We start from the raw sequence: 19,981 nt of genomic DNA, 5'->3' as shown, positions 1-19,981 counted from the left end.
ACGGTTATCCTGACGGCAAAGAGACTCTAACTCAAGATCCGTCTACCACTGAGGATATTTCACGTCAGCGCTGTTGCCAGTGCAAGCCGGATGCGGAATTCGTATCGATTGGGATTCGAACTCGGTTCGCCTCATTGGAAGGCAAATGCTCTATACCCCTGAGCCATCGTGGCTCCGGGTGCGGAATTTGTATTGACCAGCCATCCGCTGGAATTTTGACCAAGTTCACCTCATTCGAAAGCGAAAGCTGTATCCCTTAAGTTAAGAAGCCGTTGGCTGATATGTTATTGATGTATGTTGACGTTGATCAAAAAGACTGGGATACTATTTTACCTTACGTCATCTTCGCCTATATCACCGCCAAACCAGAAACTACTGGTTTCACGCCATTTTATCTTCTCCGTGGTTATGAAGCTGAAGCAACTGTAGACACTATGTTTCCTAAACACTTTGGGTTTAAGAATTTGGTGGACCAGTGGTAAAAGAATTATGGAAACTCTAATGTTAAACATCGAACTACCACAGCCTACCATTTTCAGACAAGTGGTCTAACAGAAATATTTAGCAGTACGTTTTAATTTATTTTATAACCGTCGTCGACAGCCGACCCAAATTTTGGGTTTACGACTACCGATGTTGATCACAGGAGGATACTGTGATCTGTACCCGAGTAGCCGAGCGGTGAAAGTCATCACCCTCGCGAGTCAGAATTTCGGCGTTCTATCCTCCCAGATGGAAGAAAACGTAAATATATATATATATATATAATGTTTAAGGTTTTATTAATTATTTCAATGTACTCTAGAAGCTTCTATTACATCATTTCCTGTTACTTATTTAGCTTTATATAAGTTCATGCGTTTCAATAAAAGAAGCGCAGTTACTCTGTTCCACATATGTCGGGCGTGTTCAATAAATCAGCTTCATTAGTCATCAGGATTCGGCTTTATTCTACGTGACAATACTACTTTCTGTTCTGGGAAATTTCAGGTCCTAAATAATTAAAATATTATTAATAAGAAAAGTTGAAACTACAACAATAATACACTATTATCAGTCATACATCTAAATTATGCAGCGAATTTCGAATTATTTAAAAATTCACATCTGAAAGATAAAAGCATTTATATGTATATTTTTTATTATTATTTTTTTTTGGTTTTGAAATATTGTATTCTTTCAAAATCTAAATTGGAAAACAATTTCTTTTTCATTATTTTAATAAAAAAAATATTTTCATTATTTTTTTTTTCATTATTTTTAAAACACGAAATTAAAAGGCTTCTGAATACTTTAAATTGAAAATTCTTATTTGTAAGACTGTACTTTTTCGGTAACTATTTCACCTAGTTTTCTGAAATTTGGAATTTAGTTTTTTAGTAACATTGTCAAAAAAATATGAACTAGTGAGCTGAAATCCACTGTTTGCTGACGCTCCACGGTCCCCGAAGATTACTATGCAATCTCATATGATTTGCTTTGAATACACCATGCTCGCTTCACTCGCTACTAAGTTAAACGCATTAGAAACCTGTTATAGCGTAAAATCTCAAGAATTTAAATAATTATTGAAAACTTTAATATTAATTCCACATTAAAAATTAAAATTTTCATTATATAATAAGCTATTGAAATAAAAAAATTAAATTGAAATTGTCTCATTGTTTTTGTTTCTAAGTTCTAAAGTTAAAATATTGTCTATTGCAAATAAATGATGTACAGTGCTCCAGAAAAAAATAGTTAATTATCTTATTTAATTACCCTTAATAACTTTTGATCTTCTGGTTTTTCAATTCTTATAAAATTAAATCATAAAAATGATAAATAAATTGTTGAAAAAAAAAACTTTTACACGGCATTATGTTTTTGTTAAATAAATATTGTTGATATGTGAAAACTCCAGCGATTTGCTAAAATGTTTTCATAATCTGGTGAAATACACTACAAGTGAAATTAACATAAAGGAGCTTATACTTTTACTAAAATTGCTTTATTTATTTTTGTTCACTGTTTTCTTAAAATCAAATATGAGAAGTAATACTAATTTTGAAAAATTTTAAATTTAAAAAAACTGTATTTTCTTTTTACTGTACTCTATTTTATTCATAAATTGTCTCAAACCATAGATTGATAATTTTGCATATGTTTTGAACAAAAATTTAATTATTTCTATCTTTAGGAAAAGTGCTTCTTTTTAGTTGGAATTTAGCATTTTAAATTTTAATGAAGTAACAAATTTATCCGTTTCAGCCAAAAATTCAAAACAAAAGATTCATATCAGTATATTATAGAAATTTATGAACTTTTAAAAATTGAAAAGAGGTAAAAGTATTTTTCTTAAAATTTAAAGTATCCGCAATTAAAAATGCAATATTTCCAAAAAAAATTTCAAATGCTTTTAAAGAAGTGTTGACAATTTTATACTTTGTTTGCTTGTTGCGTAGTAGTTTTATTTATTTACTTGTCTTAAAGTGTAAATGTAACAGTAATTACTTTATTTTTATTCTTTCTTTTTTTTCTTGTTTCTTTTATTTTACACCACGCGGTGTTTAACAGCCTTTATTTCGGCTAGCATAGACAATCAATTTTGTCATAATTGTTCTTAGAAATTTATAAAGAAATAGGAGAGAATGGATTTTTTAAAATCGAGTTTTCATTGGCTTGATTTTATTTTGAAGTGTAAGGGAATTTCTTCTAAAAATTTATTGATTCATGTTTTTTTTTTTATTTAAAGATAGGCAATATTAAATTTCGTAACAAGAATAATATTTTTTTTTCGAAATTTTAAGGTGCCGCTATGACAGTGTACTCTATATTGGTTTTACTTATCCGGACGTAGACTAGGAAACCTTCTTAATTGGGATTTATTCAAGACGAAAACTAATTGCGCTTAATTGCATCTATAGTACTATAGGAACAATGCAAGCATATTGAAGCAAGTAAGTTAAAAACTAAACTTTCATTTTTAAGTTAATTAATGCATCAAGAAATATTTTTTATGATTATTTAAGTTATTGAAGATAAAATAAAATTTCTTTCCTTTGTTAAATAAATATTCCAACAACAATAATTTATGCATAAGATATGTTTATATATCAGCTACATATTCATCCGCTACATGCAGGAAGAATTACGAAAAATTGAATTATTATTCAACGCTACATGATTAAAAGCTTCTATATTAGTTAATTTAATGGAGTGTAACTAAAGGTAAAAGTTATTTTTGTTATTTAGAAAATATTCATAATTAATATATATTTAAATAAAACTATGTAAATATGTCTTGTTAAGTTCATTTTTCACTAATTTGTTTTCCGTGTGTTACTAGAATATATATCAGTTTTTTTTTTTTTTTTTTTTTTTTTTAATATCAAAATTTATAGAGTTAAAGCGATTCGTCATATAGCTAAGCAGTAGTAGCATGATTTGTCGACACAAAAAAAACCGCTTTATACTGTGCGCCAAAAAGAAAGGATAACTCCGAATAACTTTTGATTTAGTGATCGGATGTTCGCTTGCTAGAACTCAATCTTAATGGTTCGAGGAGGGACCTCAAATATGCTAATTAATAGTTTAAGTTGCAAAAAACAACCTCAAAATGTACGGAGTGACTCACAAAATGATGGGGGTAGTCGCAATCTGGGAAATGCTCCTAATAATTTGGTCAAGTGAGCTGACCAAAGTTAGGACCGTTTAATGTTAATTTTATTTTTTGCGTATTTCACTATAGCTCGAGATTCTTTTAAGTCATGAAAAATGTTTGCACACAATTATTAAAATTTTTCATCCAAAAATGATTCTATGCAAGAAATAACTTTTAGTAGGTATTTATTATTTTTTATTATTTCCTTTAGTAATGATCGAAAAAATTTTTAATTGTAAGGTAATTTTTCATGTTAATGTGTTAAATTTTTTCCTCATTTCAAATAATATTATTTTAGATGACAAAATTACAAAATTTGAGTACAGTTGGTAAAATAATTCCTAGAAAATCAAATGTTAAAAAATTCAGATTTTTAAAATTTGATTTCTCAGGAGCTTATTAGATCGATTTCGATCAGATTTTGTATTTCGCCAAGTAAAATTGTATTCATTAAAATGGTGTAAAAATTTTTATAATTTACAATTCAATATTTTTCAACCATTTTTATAATATAAATATGTAAATATTATAAATATAATATAAATAATATAAATATAATATAAATAATATAAAAATAATATAAATAATATAAACATTTATAAAATTTGACTTTCGTCACCATATTTTCCAGATAAGGACAACTTGCATTTTAAAAGTCAAACTCCTCCAGGAAAAAAAAATTGTTTTCTTTTTTACTGAAAAAAATATGTTTATCTGTGTGTGTGTTTGTGTTCATAAATTAATACATTTTCTGAACTGAATAAACACGTATAGTGGGGCTTTCAGGAGAACTCCTCCAGACACCTGATTCGCGTCATGGCGGGTACTATGGTTACGTGGAAAAGTCACTTCGAACAGGGATGTGGGGTGAATAGTTATATTTTGATCTTGGTTTGAATAAACCATTCGACACTTTCTTTCCTCTATTTCATCCTATTAGAAATGTGCTCTCGCTTGTTACCATAGCAGCAGATAGCCGCAGACTTTCAGTCCGGAGGAGTTCTCCTCAAAGTCGCACTATATAAGTTTGGACTCTTTAACATTTTGTGGAAGAAGGAATGATCTTTGTAATCACTTACATGTATTGGTTTAGACTCTTTATGCATGTATAAGTTTAGACTCTTTAACGATTACTGGAGGATTGATCTTTGTAATCACTTTACTTCAATTTAATTCAACCCTGATAAGTGAAATAAATCTGGCAAATAATGACATAAAAAATTTCATTTTAAAAAAATTTAAACGAAATTGTTTTCTTTAAAAATTTAATAGTAAGTCTATGGTGTGGAGTTCAGTGCAATTTCCTTGCTTAGATTTGGAATTATTAGAATTTGAAAGTATTTTCATCTAGTTCATTAGATGATGGTAAAAAAGTAAAAACAACTTACTAGGATTTAACGCTTCGTCTTCTCTAACTAAAAATAAAATGAAATATAAAATTTGTCTTGCTGTGTTATATTTCTCGTAACATTGACCTTAGTTTCTACTCCTGAGGAACACTGTGATTTGTTGAGAAAATATTTTTTGCTCTTGCGATGATAGAGCTTAGGGCACTTCGAATAACTGTTAATGATAACAAGAATTGAAATTATTCAAAGAAGAACATAAAACCAGAAAGGTTTTGCAAAATTCAACAATTTAATAATCAGATCTTTAGCATACATTTTTCGCTACACCATCTTCCCATTTATAGCATTTGTTTTTTATGTATTTTTATCGATATTTTTTTAAAGTTTTAATTTAAAGGAGCGATTCTAATAAAACTAAAACAACTTTTTGTGTACTCAACGATTACAAGGCTTATGAGATTGTGCGCATGGGATTCTTAGCTGTTATTACTACAATTAAACAATTAACATTAATCCTTTAACTTAAGTAAAGTTGCTTTAAGGTTAAGGCGAACAAATATAGGGTGAGTCATTAAGAAGTATGCAGTTTCAATTGGTGCTCAGAAAACTACAATATTTTTGTAGTTTACTTTAACTACTAATGCCTGGTTACAAATGTAGTTAGCTACAATTACAACTACTTTTCTTAATGTAGCAACTACAAACAACTTTCGAAACGTAGTGACCACCTCACAACTTTACAGAACCGAATTTTGCTGGAGTTAATTATTTACACTTGTATAATTTACACAGCTGGAGAATTTAATTTACACATAATATTCAAAAAGGTATTGAATAATAATTGCCACCTATATTGAACTTGCAGATATATTTTGGAAATATTTATTCATGCTTATATGAGCCAGTTTGTTATTCTAAAACATTTCATTTAATTATAAAACATTTCAAATTTGTTCATTTAATCTTCAACTTTTCATGCCCTCCTCGACAGCAAACATTTAATTTAAGAAATGCTCGGAAAATATCATTTACTCTCAATTTCGCTAAGTGTTTATTGCTTTTTTATTTCGTCTAAGAAATTAAGCACATTTAAAATATGTTTCCTTGGTTTAAAGATGCATCATTGTTTCACGAATGTACACCGAAGAGCCATTACATTATGACCACCCTGCTAATAACATGTAGGACGGACCACCTTTAGCCCTCAAAACTGCTTGCAACCACCGTGGCATTGATTCCACAAGGTGCTGATCTGAGGTATCTAGTACCAAGCGCTCACCAAATGATCATGCAATTCCCTCACATTGCGAGGGGGTAGCGTGGCAGCACAAATTTGGTTTTCCAAATAGGACCGCAAATGCTCTATTGGATTAAAGTCAGGTGAATTTGGTGGCTAAGACATGAATTGAAAGTCACTGGAATGTTCCTTGAACCAATCCATGGCGATTCAACCTTTATGAGATGGTGCATTATTCTGTTGGTAAACACCATCCCTCGCAGGAAAAACTGTTGCCATGAATGGGTGAACCTGGTCTGAAACTATGTTCAAGTAACTTACAGTTTGTTCTATGAGGATTCTGGGTCCTAATGTGCCCCATAAAAACATTGTTTCTGGGCGAGAAACCATGAAAACCTGAGTGAGCACATTGTTATAGATCGAGGGTAGTCATAATGTAATGGCTCTTCGGTGTACATTCACATGTGAAAATATCACAATAGCGATAAATATCTTTTATTTGTAATAGCTAGCCTAAATAATAGTTAGAAATGACTCTAAGTACAAAAATATTGTTAACCCATTGTCACAGGGGATAAAAATTGCGTCCCTTGACAGATTCGGGAAGATTTGTACCCATCAAATTCGTTGTGTTAGAGCCGAGTCTTTACCAAACTAACGAAAAAAGTAGTTACCAAAAAGCGCTACAAACTACTGACTTTTTTTTGTATCACTTTACTCACTTCACTACTTTTTAAAAAAAGCAGCGCACTGGAAACTACAAAAAAGTAGCGACTACAGTAGTTTCACTACTTGTAGTGTGCTAAGTTCGACCTCTGGTTTCAATGAACTAAAAATCCAGAACAATGTAGCAGAATTGTATTGGATTGTTTTAAGTTTTGATAGAAACAATTTCTGATATTCTATTTGTGACCCCTTAGTCACTTGACAGGTAAAGAGTCGATAATCTATTTCCCATTTAATGCTTGTTAAGGTATCGGAATTAAATCCATCGACAGTGATCAATCCCTCTTAGTTTTCACTGATTACGAGAGATTTCGCATCAGTGTTCCGCGTTATGTCCAGAAAGAACGTTTTCGGTTACTTCTTTTATCAAAAGCAAATTTTCACGGGAGCCACTTTTTTGGATCAGTTAACTCTTCGTTGATGCCACAATTGACAACGTCGAAGACTTCATTCTTCAAATAGATGGGACACTACCACACAGGTCGGACAGCATCTCTTTTTGCTCTTCTGACCACTGCGAAATCCCTCCTAGCGAAGGAGAACTTTCTCCTCTCCCCTAACTAGCGTAAAATCTCCATTTTTTTTTTTACGTGTGATTATAAGTAAAATAATTTTCACACGTTTATCTTGGTGCGAAAAGTTTCGTTTTGCAAATGTTAATAAAAATAATTATCCTTCATAAACCTATATGAGCATTTTATAGTTTAAAATATGTATTAAGATTAGGATTTCATTTTTGAAATCAAAAAGCGTTCTTTTTTAATTCGTAAAATCATTTCGAAACATTAAAAATTACTCACTCGATCGAAATATTGCTACAAAAATAAATTAACAAATAAAAAGAAAATTTTAACAATAAGCAAATTGGAATTACAACAGCTCAAATAAATCAGTGATCTATTTCATCCAACACTGACTTCAGTTCAAGACCCTAATTGCATTTTTTTACTCTGATTGCAGCAACGCAAGAAACGCGTGTGTTCGTTATAACCATTGGTCTGTTGTGAACACCCCATTAAAAGTCAGTGACGGCTTTTAAATCATTCTTGATGATGACCCGAAGTCAGTGACAGCTTTTGAATCATTCTTGATGATGACCCGAAGTCAGTGACGGCTTCAAATCATTCTTGATGATGACCCGAAGTCAGTGACGACTTTTAAATCATTCTTGATGATGACTCAAAGTCAGTGACGGCATTTAAATCATTCTTGAGGATGACTCGAAGTCAGTGACGGCTTTTAAATCGTTCTTGATGATGACCCGAAGAACAATAATGGAGCATGCGTACAATACATTATCAAAATTAAGATAGGAGGACATGTAGTGATAGTAGTTATGAAAATTAGTGATAGTAATTATGATTAATTTAAATTATGAAAATATTTTATTGAATATTAAAGGGGATTGTTTCATTAAAAAACTTAACTTTGCAGATTATTGGGAAAAAAATTAAAAACAAGTTTCCAGTTTAAAATGGAAGCATTAATTAAATGCTAATTGAAAATTTACTTGCTCAACATTAAAATATACACTTTAAGCTTTAAAGTGATATCGTTTAAAATTTCAACATTTTGCTTCACTTTTTATGGAGTGCCGTATAGCAAATCACAAAATTGTGTTTTCATCATAATAATTTAGAGGAAATAACAAAACATTTTTCAGTCTCGTTCATTTGGTTGATAACGTGGAATTATAGCTGCACTAATAGGTTATTTATTATTTTATATTTCTGCTATTATAATTACAAGTATTTTAGTAGAATGACGTCTTTGTTCAAAATTCGGTGTTGTGCTGTAACTCAAACACAGAACAGAAGCAAATAAAAGTGCCGAAATCTTTTATATATTGAAAAATACTCACCAAAATTAAACACTTCATTGAAAAAATAAAGAAAAAAAATTATAATTGAATAAATTGAGCTTCAGCATTAAGTTATAATTTGTATTTTTGAAAAATGAATCAAAATTTTTTTCTGTATATTTTGCAAAAATATTTCTTTGCATTTTGCATAAATTGGTTATATTTTTCAATGTTTTTTAAAATATAACTAAAATTTTAAATTTAAAAGTTAGTATTTATGAAAGCAGATACTATTTCATTCCAGTATGAAGAAATATTATGTGAAATTGATGATGGAAAACCACATTTGGCATTCCATTTAGACACAAACACAATTTTCACTTTTTTTTCTAGAATCACTACATTTGCGTCCCCGAGAATAATCTAAATTAGATAATCCGGAAAAAAATTAAAGAAATACAAAAATGCTTATTTTTGTTTTTTTTAGAACTAAAAATAATACTTTATTTTAAAATGACATTAGAACTAAAAATGATGAATGAATGAGTGATGAATTAAAGCTAATAGATAACAGTGCAATATTAATGAAAAACGTTTAATGAAGTTATAAATACGAGTAAGTTTGGTATTATTGTATATTCAGAGTGTATTTTCTGACAAGACATATAATTTTAAGCTACTTAAGGATTTGGCAATTTTAATCCAATAATCTTTCGTTACAGAGAATGGAGTTGAAGTTTTTCCCAGCCATTAAAAGCTTATGACTTATGAGATCTTGTGTGTTCCATTTGCAAAAGGGTTAATAGAATCTAGCATTTTCGACCCTGATAAAAAGTAATAAATTAAATATTTATTTATAGGAATTAATATTGATGTTCTAAACAATGCTTAACTGATCATTTTGGAGTTGTTCATTTTAGATAAATTTCGAATTTATGCGTGCTCTTAGCTTATCCGTTTACTTGCTTTACCAAACATAAGGAAACAAATTAAAACAAACGATTTTTTTTAAAATATGCCATATAATCCATACTGAACTTTGTCCGGATCCTTGTAAATAAAAGTCAAAGAAATATATCCAATAGAGTAGAAATTCTCAAAACGTTAATCTAGAAAGAATTGTGAAGGAAAAAAGCCTTTCGCTTAGGTAACACCTTTCCACTGATTTAAAATTTAGGAACAATAATGAATAATTATTGCCACTTTAGTTATAATTATTTAGTAAATTTTTTATCATTCATCATCATTACACAATTCTTTTTCATTCTTCCTCATTCTTGTTTAGAAAAAACAGATTTCAAGGAAATATATTTATTAGGGAAGCAATTCCCAAAACGTAGATCAAGAAAGAATCGCTATGGCGCTAGGATTTTCGCTTAGGTAGCCCGTTTCCACTGATTTAAAATTTCGGAACAACAATGAATAAATATTTTGACATTTATTATATTTATTTAGCAAACTTTTTTTTATCATTTATCATCATTACACACTTCTTTTTCATTTCTCTTCAATCTTGTTTAGAAAAAGAAAAGATTTCAAATAAATATACACATTAGGGTAGCAATCCTCATAACGTAGGTCAAGAAAGAACTGTTATGGAACTAGGATTTTCGCTTAGGTATCTTCCACGGATTAATGATTGAAATTTAGGAACAACAATGAATAAATATTGCTATTTTTATGATAATTATTTAGTAATCTTTTTTATAATTTATCATCATTACACGCGTCTTTCGCGTCTTTTTCATTCCTCCTCATTCTTGTTAAAATAAAATAAGATTTCTAAGAAATATACTCATTAAGGTAGCAATCCTCATAACGTAGGTCACGAAAGAATTGTTATGGAACTAGGATTTTCGCCTACGTAAAACCTTTCCTCTGATTTAAAATTTAGAAACACAAATAAATAAATATTGCTACTTTTATTATAATTATTTAGTAAACTTAATTTATCATTTATTATCATTAAACACTTCTTTTCATTTTTCCGAATTCTTGTTTAAAAACAGAAATTAAAGAAATATTCATACTTGGGTACTTATTCTCAAACCAGAGGTCCGAGATGGAATTTTTGGAAAGCGAAGATCTTCGCTTAGACTGATTGTTTCCACTAATTTGCGGTTTAAAAATCACAATGAATGAATATTTCTACTTTTATTGTTATTATTTAGTTTTTCAACAACTTTTATCCATTTACTCTTCGTTCTCATTTCTCGGTCGTCCTGTTAACTAATCTTTTTCATGAAAATATACCGTTTGTTAACTTGAAAACGTGTCACCGTAAATAACTTTTTTAACTCTAGCAATTTTTAAAAATTGGTGAGTAGGTTTTATTCTCTAAAATAGTTTTTATTTCAGAATGATGAATTGAAACCCAGCTTTATTTAGTTGGGGAACTTTCCTCTTCTTCAGAATTTGGTTGGCAGTACACAAGAATAAATATATTTAACTTGTTGATGCGTTAAAATCAAAAGATTGACAACACTTTTATTGAAAGGAGCTAGAAAAAAAATATATAAAAATGAAATCAACTTCTAAAGAAATCTTTACAGTTGAAGATGGGGCCAAAAAAAATCCTAACATGTTTGATAGCCGAAAGAAACTAAGTAAATATAAGAAGTAAATAAGTAAAAGAGTAAATAATTAAATGTAAGAAACCACTCTAACCTTTATCATGGGCATGTAATCAAGTTGGTTTTGATGCCGCATTTTAAATGACGTAATGTTTCATAAGATTTTGAAACCGTTTTCAATTTTTCTTAACGAAATTAATAATTTTTTCTCTTAATATGTATACTTTGGTCTTTTCATTTACAAGGATATAAATTAAGGTATATCACACGGAAGCATTTGATATGTAGTTTTCATAAGATACAAATTAATTTACTTTTGTCCATTATGCTTTCTAGTATATAAATAAAAGGAAATGTTAATACTTAATTAATTATGAACATCGCATTACAAATTTAAATTCCTGGCATAAAAGGCTTCATTTCTAAAATGTTTGTCACAATAAATTTTTCCTCCAAAAGTTAAACCCAGTATTTTATAATATGAATTACAGCATAAAAATCATTTTAAGAATTTGGAATATATTTTTGAGTTAAACAAGTTCATGTGTCTCCCCACATCCCTTACAAGCATTAAGATTTACTCACCACCACTGAGGAACTCAGATGAAGCAACTGAAAATAAAATATTTAACCATAAATTAAATCTAAATAATAACAGTAATTTGTGTGGATCAGTGGTAGAACAGAATTGCATAGCGAATTTCTGTTCCATTCCTTTTGTATTCCATGTATTCCATTTTGAGATACTTTTTTTTAATAGTTTAAATTGCAATCTAAACTCTGAATATTTTAAAATATATATTTTGAAAATTTTCTGAATGTGGTAATAAAAACGTTATTCTAATTAATATAGAGAACTTTACAAAAATTGTTTCCTTGTTATAAAATCACCAACTTGAGTCCAGTAATTTTGGGAAACCTAATTTATCTCTCTAAATTCAACAAAAATTTTATTCTAGCAAATAGTAAACCTTAATAACGAAAATAGACTGAAAAGTTCAAAAATTTATCCAAAATTTACTAATATATATTTTTTTTATTTTTTTGATTGAAGCAAAAAAAGATAAAAAAAGTTATAAATAAATCTTTTTTTTTTCATTTTTAATATGTATTCTATTATTCTTATTTACTCTTTTAATACAATAAATTCTATTGTTTAAAGTTCAACTTTCAAATCCCCACTGAGAAAATAATTAGAAATTTCGTATGGATGTGGTATTATTTTTAATTTGACTTCACTTTTAGATGCAAGACATGGGTTCACACAAATTAACCTTTCTCTGGCCTTTACAAAGTCTAATGCAAGCTTTTTTAAGGGTCCAATTCGCTGCAACACTGAAAAACAACTTAGTAAATCATTATTCCTTAGATGGATAAGTTTTCCTGCATTTCATCATTGACTTAAAATTATCTATTAACTTTTTCTCTCTCACTTGCATAGTTATGTCAGAACAAGCATTGTACACAACAATTTGCACTCACCGTCATGATTACTGGCATCACTATTGATCAACACTTATTTTGAAAAACATATCAATAAGTCTCGACCTTCAAATACAATATTCAAAATAGAAAAAGTCATGAAAGGTTTTAATTTAAAATAAAATGCATTCATTATTTAAAAAATCTTATCAATAATAATATCGGAAATGTACTCTTAAGATAAAATTTAAAGTGCGTCGTAAACAAAACAAAAAACACCGTAAACTAGCAATATTTGTAGATCAACAAATAAAAGTTATCACAGAAATAACAACTGATTAAAAGCCTAATACTTTCCCTGAGACTGACAAGAAGTTCCGAAAAAATTATCGTTCTTTTTCTATCTCTGTAAGTTGACTAACATCAGAAAACGCGAGTGTCTCAAAGTTGCGGTAATATAGCCACTTGCGACAAAATAGCCATATTTTATAATAATTATTAAGAGCATTTACAAAAATTATATATTACTCACTTTTATCAAGCATATTTGAAAGGACGTCTAAAAATGAATTGTTATTGATAAGATAAATTGTTGTTAAAATAATAAATTCATATGAAACATAACACTTATTGATCAGTGATACAACTAAACAACATCGTGAAGTTCGAATTATTTGAAGATTCTCTATCTGGGAGAAAAAAGGTTAAAATGAGAAGAATGGTAAGTTATCGAGTTTTCAATGTTCTTTTAAATCTTCTTGCTCATGGTGGAAAAATTTAATTGTTATTATTTTTAGTATCAAAATATTTTATTCCGTTAAATCTAAATTACAAAGCATTTTTTATGACCTTAGAGTATTTTTCACAAAGTTAAAAATTTTCTTCAAAAAAATTTTTATTTGTAATAATTTTTCCAGAACTATTTAAACGATATTGCTGAAGTTTATATTTGGGTTATTAATAAATCTTATGAAATCATTTGCTTACTAAAAATACAGAAGGTGAATATTCCCTACTGTTGAAAATAGTTTGTTGTCTTTAATTTAATACCAAATTTTTCAGATAGTTGCAACGGATTCAAAAATTGGAATTCGTTGAAAAGAAATTTGTTGAATTGTTAAAAGTAACTAAGCCTTTTTATGTCCAAATTCACAAATTAACGGTCACAAATCTTGCTAAAAAAATTAAGAGGTTAAGGAGTCACCTACGGTAATGTGTTTATTGGCAAAAAACACATTTAAAAGGAAGTTTTGCTCTTCTTGTTATTAGGTTTCTTAAGCATTATTTATTATCGTATATCAAATTCAATTCATTGTTCTTAATTTGATGAATAGAAGTTTGCGTGATGGAAGTTTAACTGGAAACCCATGATCCAGAATTCTGTCTGCATTTGCATCGGTTTTCGTACCCTTTGCAACATGATTTATCCTCCATGCGACACTTTTCCTTTAAAAAATTCCTTAAGGCATCTTAGAGAAAGCACTGACTCCGAAGGCCTGTTGAAATTTTGCAAAAGTTTTAAATGACCATGTCCAAAGCTAAATTTGATATCACACCATTGCACTTATTATATCTCTCATTTCTATAACTCACTACAAAGACTGATTTCAAAGAAAGAAGACTTTCGCCAACAACATAAAGCTAATGAGTTTAAATTTGTACAAAGCATGCATAAGAGATTCACTTATCACCTCCCCAGAGATGGTGAGCCCTGGGTTCATCTTATTTAACTTTCTCTAGCACAGCTATTGGTATAGTGTACTATACTAGGTCAGAAATAATTACATTTTCGATTACATAATATTTTATTTTACTTTTAAACTGATGTACCACATATATTTCTTAATCTTAATGTTTATATTACTTACAGGTAAACTTTCTCTGAATTGAAATTAATCATTGTTAGCAAAATAAAGGAGAAGAAACATTAACTTACCAGCAGACAGTAGATTAGCTATAAAGTAGTCAATGCATAAATTTTATGTATTTATTCTGAAATATACAATTCATCTGCATGTTTTAATATTCAACAGTCCTATTTCATAATTTGCATATCTCATTATTTATAAGATATGTGTACATATATCTTTGTAGTTGCAGCGCACTTTGCGCTAGAACTGCACAATGGGCTATTTGTGATGGTCGGGGAAACATCCGTGAAGATGATCCGAAGGCATGCCATCACAATTTTGATCCTCGATGGAAGGGATGGCACCCTCGCTTCGGTAGCCGGACTGTTGCGGTAGAACAGTTTAACGAGGACCATTAGAGCACACTCTCAGTCCCTTTGTTGAATGATGCAAGTGGTCACCTATTCGCATACTGACCGCAGCCAGTGATGCTTGACTTCAGTGTTCTACTGGGAACCGTAACAGTCGGTGCATTAACGCCCAGTGTCATGTGTAACTTATGGAAACAATTCCAGGATCCATCGAACGAAAGCATGGGCAAGGTCGTCCAAGAGCCGCGACGACCAGAGAAGATTAGCATTTTTCCATTATAGTGATGCGTAAAAGAGGGGCTACAGCTTCTCAGTTCTCTCGTGACTTGTATGCAGACGCAAGAACCCGTGTATAAATGGTGACTGTGTCCAAACGACTTCATGAGAGAGGGTTGTTTGTAAGAAGACCAGCTGTTTACCTCCCGCTTACTTCTACGAACAGAAGAGTCCATTCAGCATGGTGCAGAGAGCGTAAGAGACTGTAGTATGGATCAATAAGTGACCATTCTCTTCTCTGATTAGTCCAAAGACTCGTTACCTACCCTCCAATGCCGTGAAATCAGCCATTATGGTGGAGCAGGTTTAATGGTCTGGGCAGATATCCATGTTGGATGGCCACACGCCTCTCCATGTCTTATGAAGAGGCTCTGTGACTGGTGTGAGGCATAGGGATGAGGTCTTGGAACCCTATGTTCAGTTTTCCCTGTGTTCTTTTTAATGCACGATAACGCAAGGCCACATAGAACTCTTTGATTGGACGAATTTCTAGAGAGTGAATATATTTTCTGGCTGGATTGGCCAGCCAGATCTCTAGACTTCAACCCTATTAAGCAAGTCTGGAATGCTCCGGGGAGGGCAATTGCAACTCACTACCCCCTTCCGAGAACAATAAAGGGAATGAAAACAGCATTGCTGTGAGACCAAGTGAGACCAATTGCCACAGTAAATGATAAACTTCCTTATTCCAAGTATGACAGTAAGCTGCAAGGCCTGTATATCTGTAAGAAGGGAACATACCCATTTTCACCCATTTTTTATTATTATTCAACCTCTGTTTCACACCTTCCGAATCCAATGAGTGTTACGCACGTTCATGCGTGTGCATTACAATTATTGAATTGTTATTTATCTCTGGCTTCTCTCTTCATGCAAACGTGCAATAACCTGACTTTTACTGCTTCTTCGGGCCATTGCGATCTACCCCCTCTTTTACATTTCCAGAGGTTTGTTGTAGTTTTTTCAAATGAGTAGTCATAGAGATAAGAAACATCGGTTAGAAATCATTAAATCCTATTTATTATGTTTTTGTTTTCAGGATCTTGCCTTTCGAAATTTTTCTTAAATGTGATGCTTCTTTTTTCAGAAAAAAAAAACAATTGAGGAAAGCAATAAAGCATGTGTAAAATATTACGAACTTCAAATTCAGATATAATTGCGATTGAGCAATTCAAAAGTATTTCTCAAAGTTCATTAACCGAGTACTTTACATTAGGTAAATATAACTTTAAAATGTATTAGAGTGGAAATTATTTCACACAATTTGAAGAATTTTTTGTTCAATCATTTACTTTATTAGCTGCATTTTGCATTCTTAAGGTAGATCTTAAGAGGACGAAAAAAATGTTTTTTTTTTTCATTGGAAATCTTAGAACGTTCTGCAATTTATACAATTAAATAAAAATAACACTTTAATTAATCTCTTGCTGAAAAACTCATTCCTGTGATCATATGATATTTTTTTTTTTGAATCGGCCCAAAAAAAGGAGTTTAAACGCTGACGCTATTAGCTAGAGTTATTTTATATGAAATAAGTATTTCATCATTGTAATAAACGAAATCACGTGATCTCATAGACTAACATGAGGGAATATTCTGATAAGGACATTAACTCATCTGGACGTCATTAAAAATTCTATGAACTTGTAGAAAATTTTATGAAATTGTTTTGATTAAGTTCATAAGCAATATTTATTCAATGAAAACGATGCATATTCCTTATTCGGGGATAAGGAGGAATATTTCTTTTTCAATAAGATTCATTATTTAATGATAATTTTAATAAGTTTGAAAATTCATCACTAGACTTATTTGATTGCTCATATATTTAAGGAGAATTATTTTCAGACTGTTATCGACGAGCGTAATACCAGAAGAATGGAATTATTGAATTATGAATAACTTTCTAAATAATTACAATTATAATTATGACTAAGTATAAATTTAAGGTATGGGCCATGTTCTAAATAACTCTAACTTAAAATATTCAGATTGATTTTTTCACTTAAATTAAGATATTTAAAAGTTTAAATACACATTTAAGACATATTTGCTGTATATCAAATTCAATGATATTTAAATTTCAATGATTCAATATCCAAACCATATTCGGAAACTATAGAATTAGAATTGTTAAAAATAGTTTATTTGTCAGAAAAACATTGAAAAAAGTTTTAATAGTATCAGCGTTTTCGTTTTTTAACGCCTCATTTCCCATTTATATAATAAAATGTTAATGTATAGCTATTATTGTTCTTTTCATGTCAAAAATAAAAAACATGTATTAATATATTAACGGCATTCATTACAAAACTCCTTATATTAACGCTTAATATTGCTTAAAACGGCGTAATTTTTATACATATTTCGTAACCTAACTAAGTTTAGTACATATGACGTGCTATTTCGAATGTAACATTAATACTTTGTTGATAATTCCTCAAAAACTTTGAATAAATGCTTTCCATACAATTTTCCGTACCTTACATGACCTGAAAAAATATAGTCCTGTAGAGATAATGTTTCAATGTGAATAATACCTTGGTATTTATGCTTCGGCAAAAAAAATAATATGCCAGTATGTACTGAGTATTTCGAAGATATTTGGTGCACATAATTGTTTTTACAAATATTGTTACTTTACCTGGTACAATATAAATTCAACAAATTTTAATTATTTATTCTGTAAATAGTTTTAGGAAAATCCATTTTGTTTTGAGTTCCAAAAAATAATTGATTCACAAAATAATATCAAATATCCCATAAACTCAATTTGAACTGAATTTATTGGATTGATTTATAAATTAAATTTTAATCGTTAAAGTCTTTTTGCTTTTAAGCAATTATGTCTCTTAAATCATAGTCAATATTAGAAATTCCTTATTAACTAGTAAGCTAAATTTATTAATTAATAAGCCCAATCTATAAACATAATAAGCTTAATTGATACGACTTTTAGGAAAAATGCAGCCCACACACTTCAGGCAGAAGTGAATTTGAAAAATCAACTTAACTTTTTAAAGAAATGCCCGGATTGTTTTCAATTTTTTTCAATGAATCTAAATCAATAAACGCTGAAATTATAATGTCAAAATTTAGAAATATTAATTCAAGTCTTATAATGATTCATATGCTTCAATTTTTTTTATATTTTAATAACTAAATCTAGTTTACATTAATTAGTTTAAATTAATTATAATTATTGGTTTAAATTAATTGCTCAATTATAATTATTAGTTGAAATTAATTGTTTAATTGTAATTATTAGTTTAAATTAATTGTTTAATTATAATTTATAAATATAATTAAATGAATGAATAAGTAATTTTGTATACTTTCGAGAAATTTCAAAAGAAATTCAAAACCCTCAACAGATAAACTTATTTTTTGAAAGAAATAAGTGCCAAGAAAGAAATAATGCTTTGAAAATTAAAAATCTAAAACAGATGTTTTTATTTAATTTTATGTTTTATATTCTGTTGTTTGCCTTTTAACTATCTGAAATTTATATTTTTAGGAAAAGTAGAGTTGAGACGCAACTGAATCTGAATTAAAAATAGAAGAGTTTGTACGAGATACCAGAAATAATTCATATAATGTAAAGTAGAAAATATAACTTATAAAATATGCATAACAATTTATTATACATAATTTAAAGCAAAAAACTTTTTCAATGCTTTCTTAAAATATTAAAGTAAATAGACGTTACCAGAAAGTAAGCAAACCGCAACACCAATTAGAAACCAGATTTGAATTTTTATAGATGACATTTTTAAATATGAATTATATTACAATCTCTCGTAAAATGCGATGAAATAAAGAAGCTACTTATATATATGCAATTCTAGATTTTTTTTCTTTTTATCCCGTGTAGAGATAATCATTTAAAGTACATCTTCACGTGTTTGATACTTAACTGATATTATATACGAAAAACATTCCTACTTCAGAAATATAAATCTCATGACATGAACCTGACTCATTAGCTTGTCCTTATCTTTGCAGACATGATTTTTCATCTTAATACTCATATAAGCATAACTAGCTGCCTCCGACGACCGGCTGGTCCGCATTTTTAAATAAAGGAAGTTCACAAAAAGTACTTCCAAATTTAAAACCAAATTTTCAAAAATCAAGAATATCTTAGCATACATTCATTATTGCACAAGTAAGAATAGATTTAATTTTTGACAGTTACATATTCGAAATTCAGATGAGTCATATATATATACAGGGTGTTTATAAAGTCCCGGACAAATTTTGATGTTCAATAACTCATAAAATAATAAAGATAGATTAAAATTAATAACATTAATGGTTAGATAGACTCAAAAAGTTTCATGACCCTTGTTAATGAACTTCCACGTGTGCCCCCTTCGTCGCAATGAGAATATCAAGTCGATAGCCAATTTCACGCCAGGTAGCTTTCTTTTTTATAGAAAAGACGGTCTCATCAGTTGTATACTTAGACATGTTGGAAAACTTCGTATTTCCACAACTAGAAGAGATTCAGCCACATGTCTTTTTGCAACAAGATGGTGCACCACCTCATCGGGTTATCATCGTTCGTAGTTCTTTGAATGATCATTTTCCAAGAAGATGGATTGGGCGAGGAGGTCTAATTCCTTGGCCACCCAGATCACCTGATATAACGCCGCTGGACTTTTTTCTTTGGGGATTTATAAAGGACAATGTTTACAGGAGGATCGTGTCGAACATTGATGACCTAAAAG

General features: G+C 29.7%; 1 protein-coding gene and 2 long non-coding RNA genes across 5 annotated transcripts in view; 1 reads left to right on the top strand and 2 right to left on the bottom strand.

Moving 5' to 3' along the window:
* Nucleotides 1-757: 757 nt before the first annotated feature.
* LOC122269451 (uncharacterized) lies at nucleotides 758-7,771 on the bottom strand. Its single transcript, XR_006225194.2, has 3 exons — nucleotides 7,756-7,771; nucleotides 5,032-5,058; nucleotides 758-993 (listed from the first exon to the last, which is right to left on the bottom strand). It is a non-coding gene; the product is annotated as an uncharacterized lncRNA (long non-coding RNA).
* A 4,139-nt stretch (nucleotides 7,772-11,910) lies between these two features.
* On the bottom strand, nucleotides 11,911-19,058 carry LOC139424994 (uncharacterized). Its single transcript, XR_011636145.1, has 4 exons — nucleotides 18,958-19,058; nucleotides 14,688-14,705; nucleotides 13,284-13,310; nucleotides 11,911-11,941 (listed from the first exon to the last, which is right to left on the bottom strand). It is a non-coding gene; the product is annotated as an uncharacterized lncRNA (long non-coding RNA).
* LOC107440493 (major facilitator superfamily domain-containing protein 6-A) overlaps nucleotides 13,034-19,981 on the top strand; it is a 28,492-nt gene continuing 21,544 nt past the window's right edge. The window contains exon 1 of one of the 3 annotated variants that reach the window (XM_016053435.3): nucleotides 13,034-13,472. In XM_016053435.3, the coding sequence (XP_015908921.2) occupies nucleotides 13,461-13,472 (12 nt within the window). In that variant the 5' untranslated portion in view covers nucleotides 13,034-13,460. The remainder of the gene's footprint in view (nucleotides 13,473-19,981) is intronic. The other 2 variants (XM_016053436.3, XM_016053433.3) reach the window with 2 other exon arrangements.

This window comes from Parasteatoda tepidariorum, chromosome 2, assembly GCF_043381705.1.
Source record: "Parasteatoda tepidariorum isolate YZ-2023 chromosome 2, CAS_Ptep_4.0, whole genome shotgun sequence".
NCBI lineage: Eukaryota > Metazoa > Arthropoda > Arachnida > Araneae > Theridiidae > Parasteatoda > Parasteatoda tepidariorum.
Note: the sequence above shows the minus strand (reverse complement) of the source record. Positions and strands in the feature narration are given on the sequence as shown.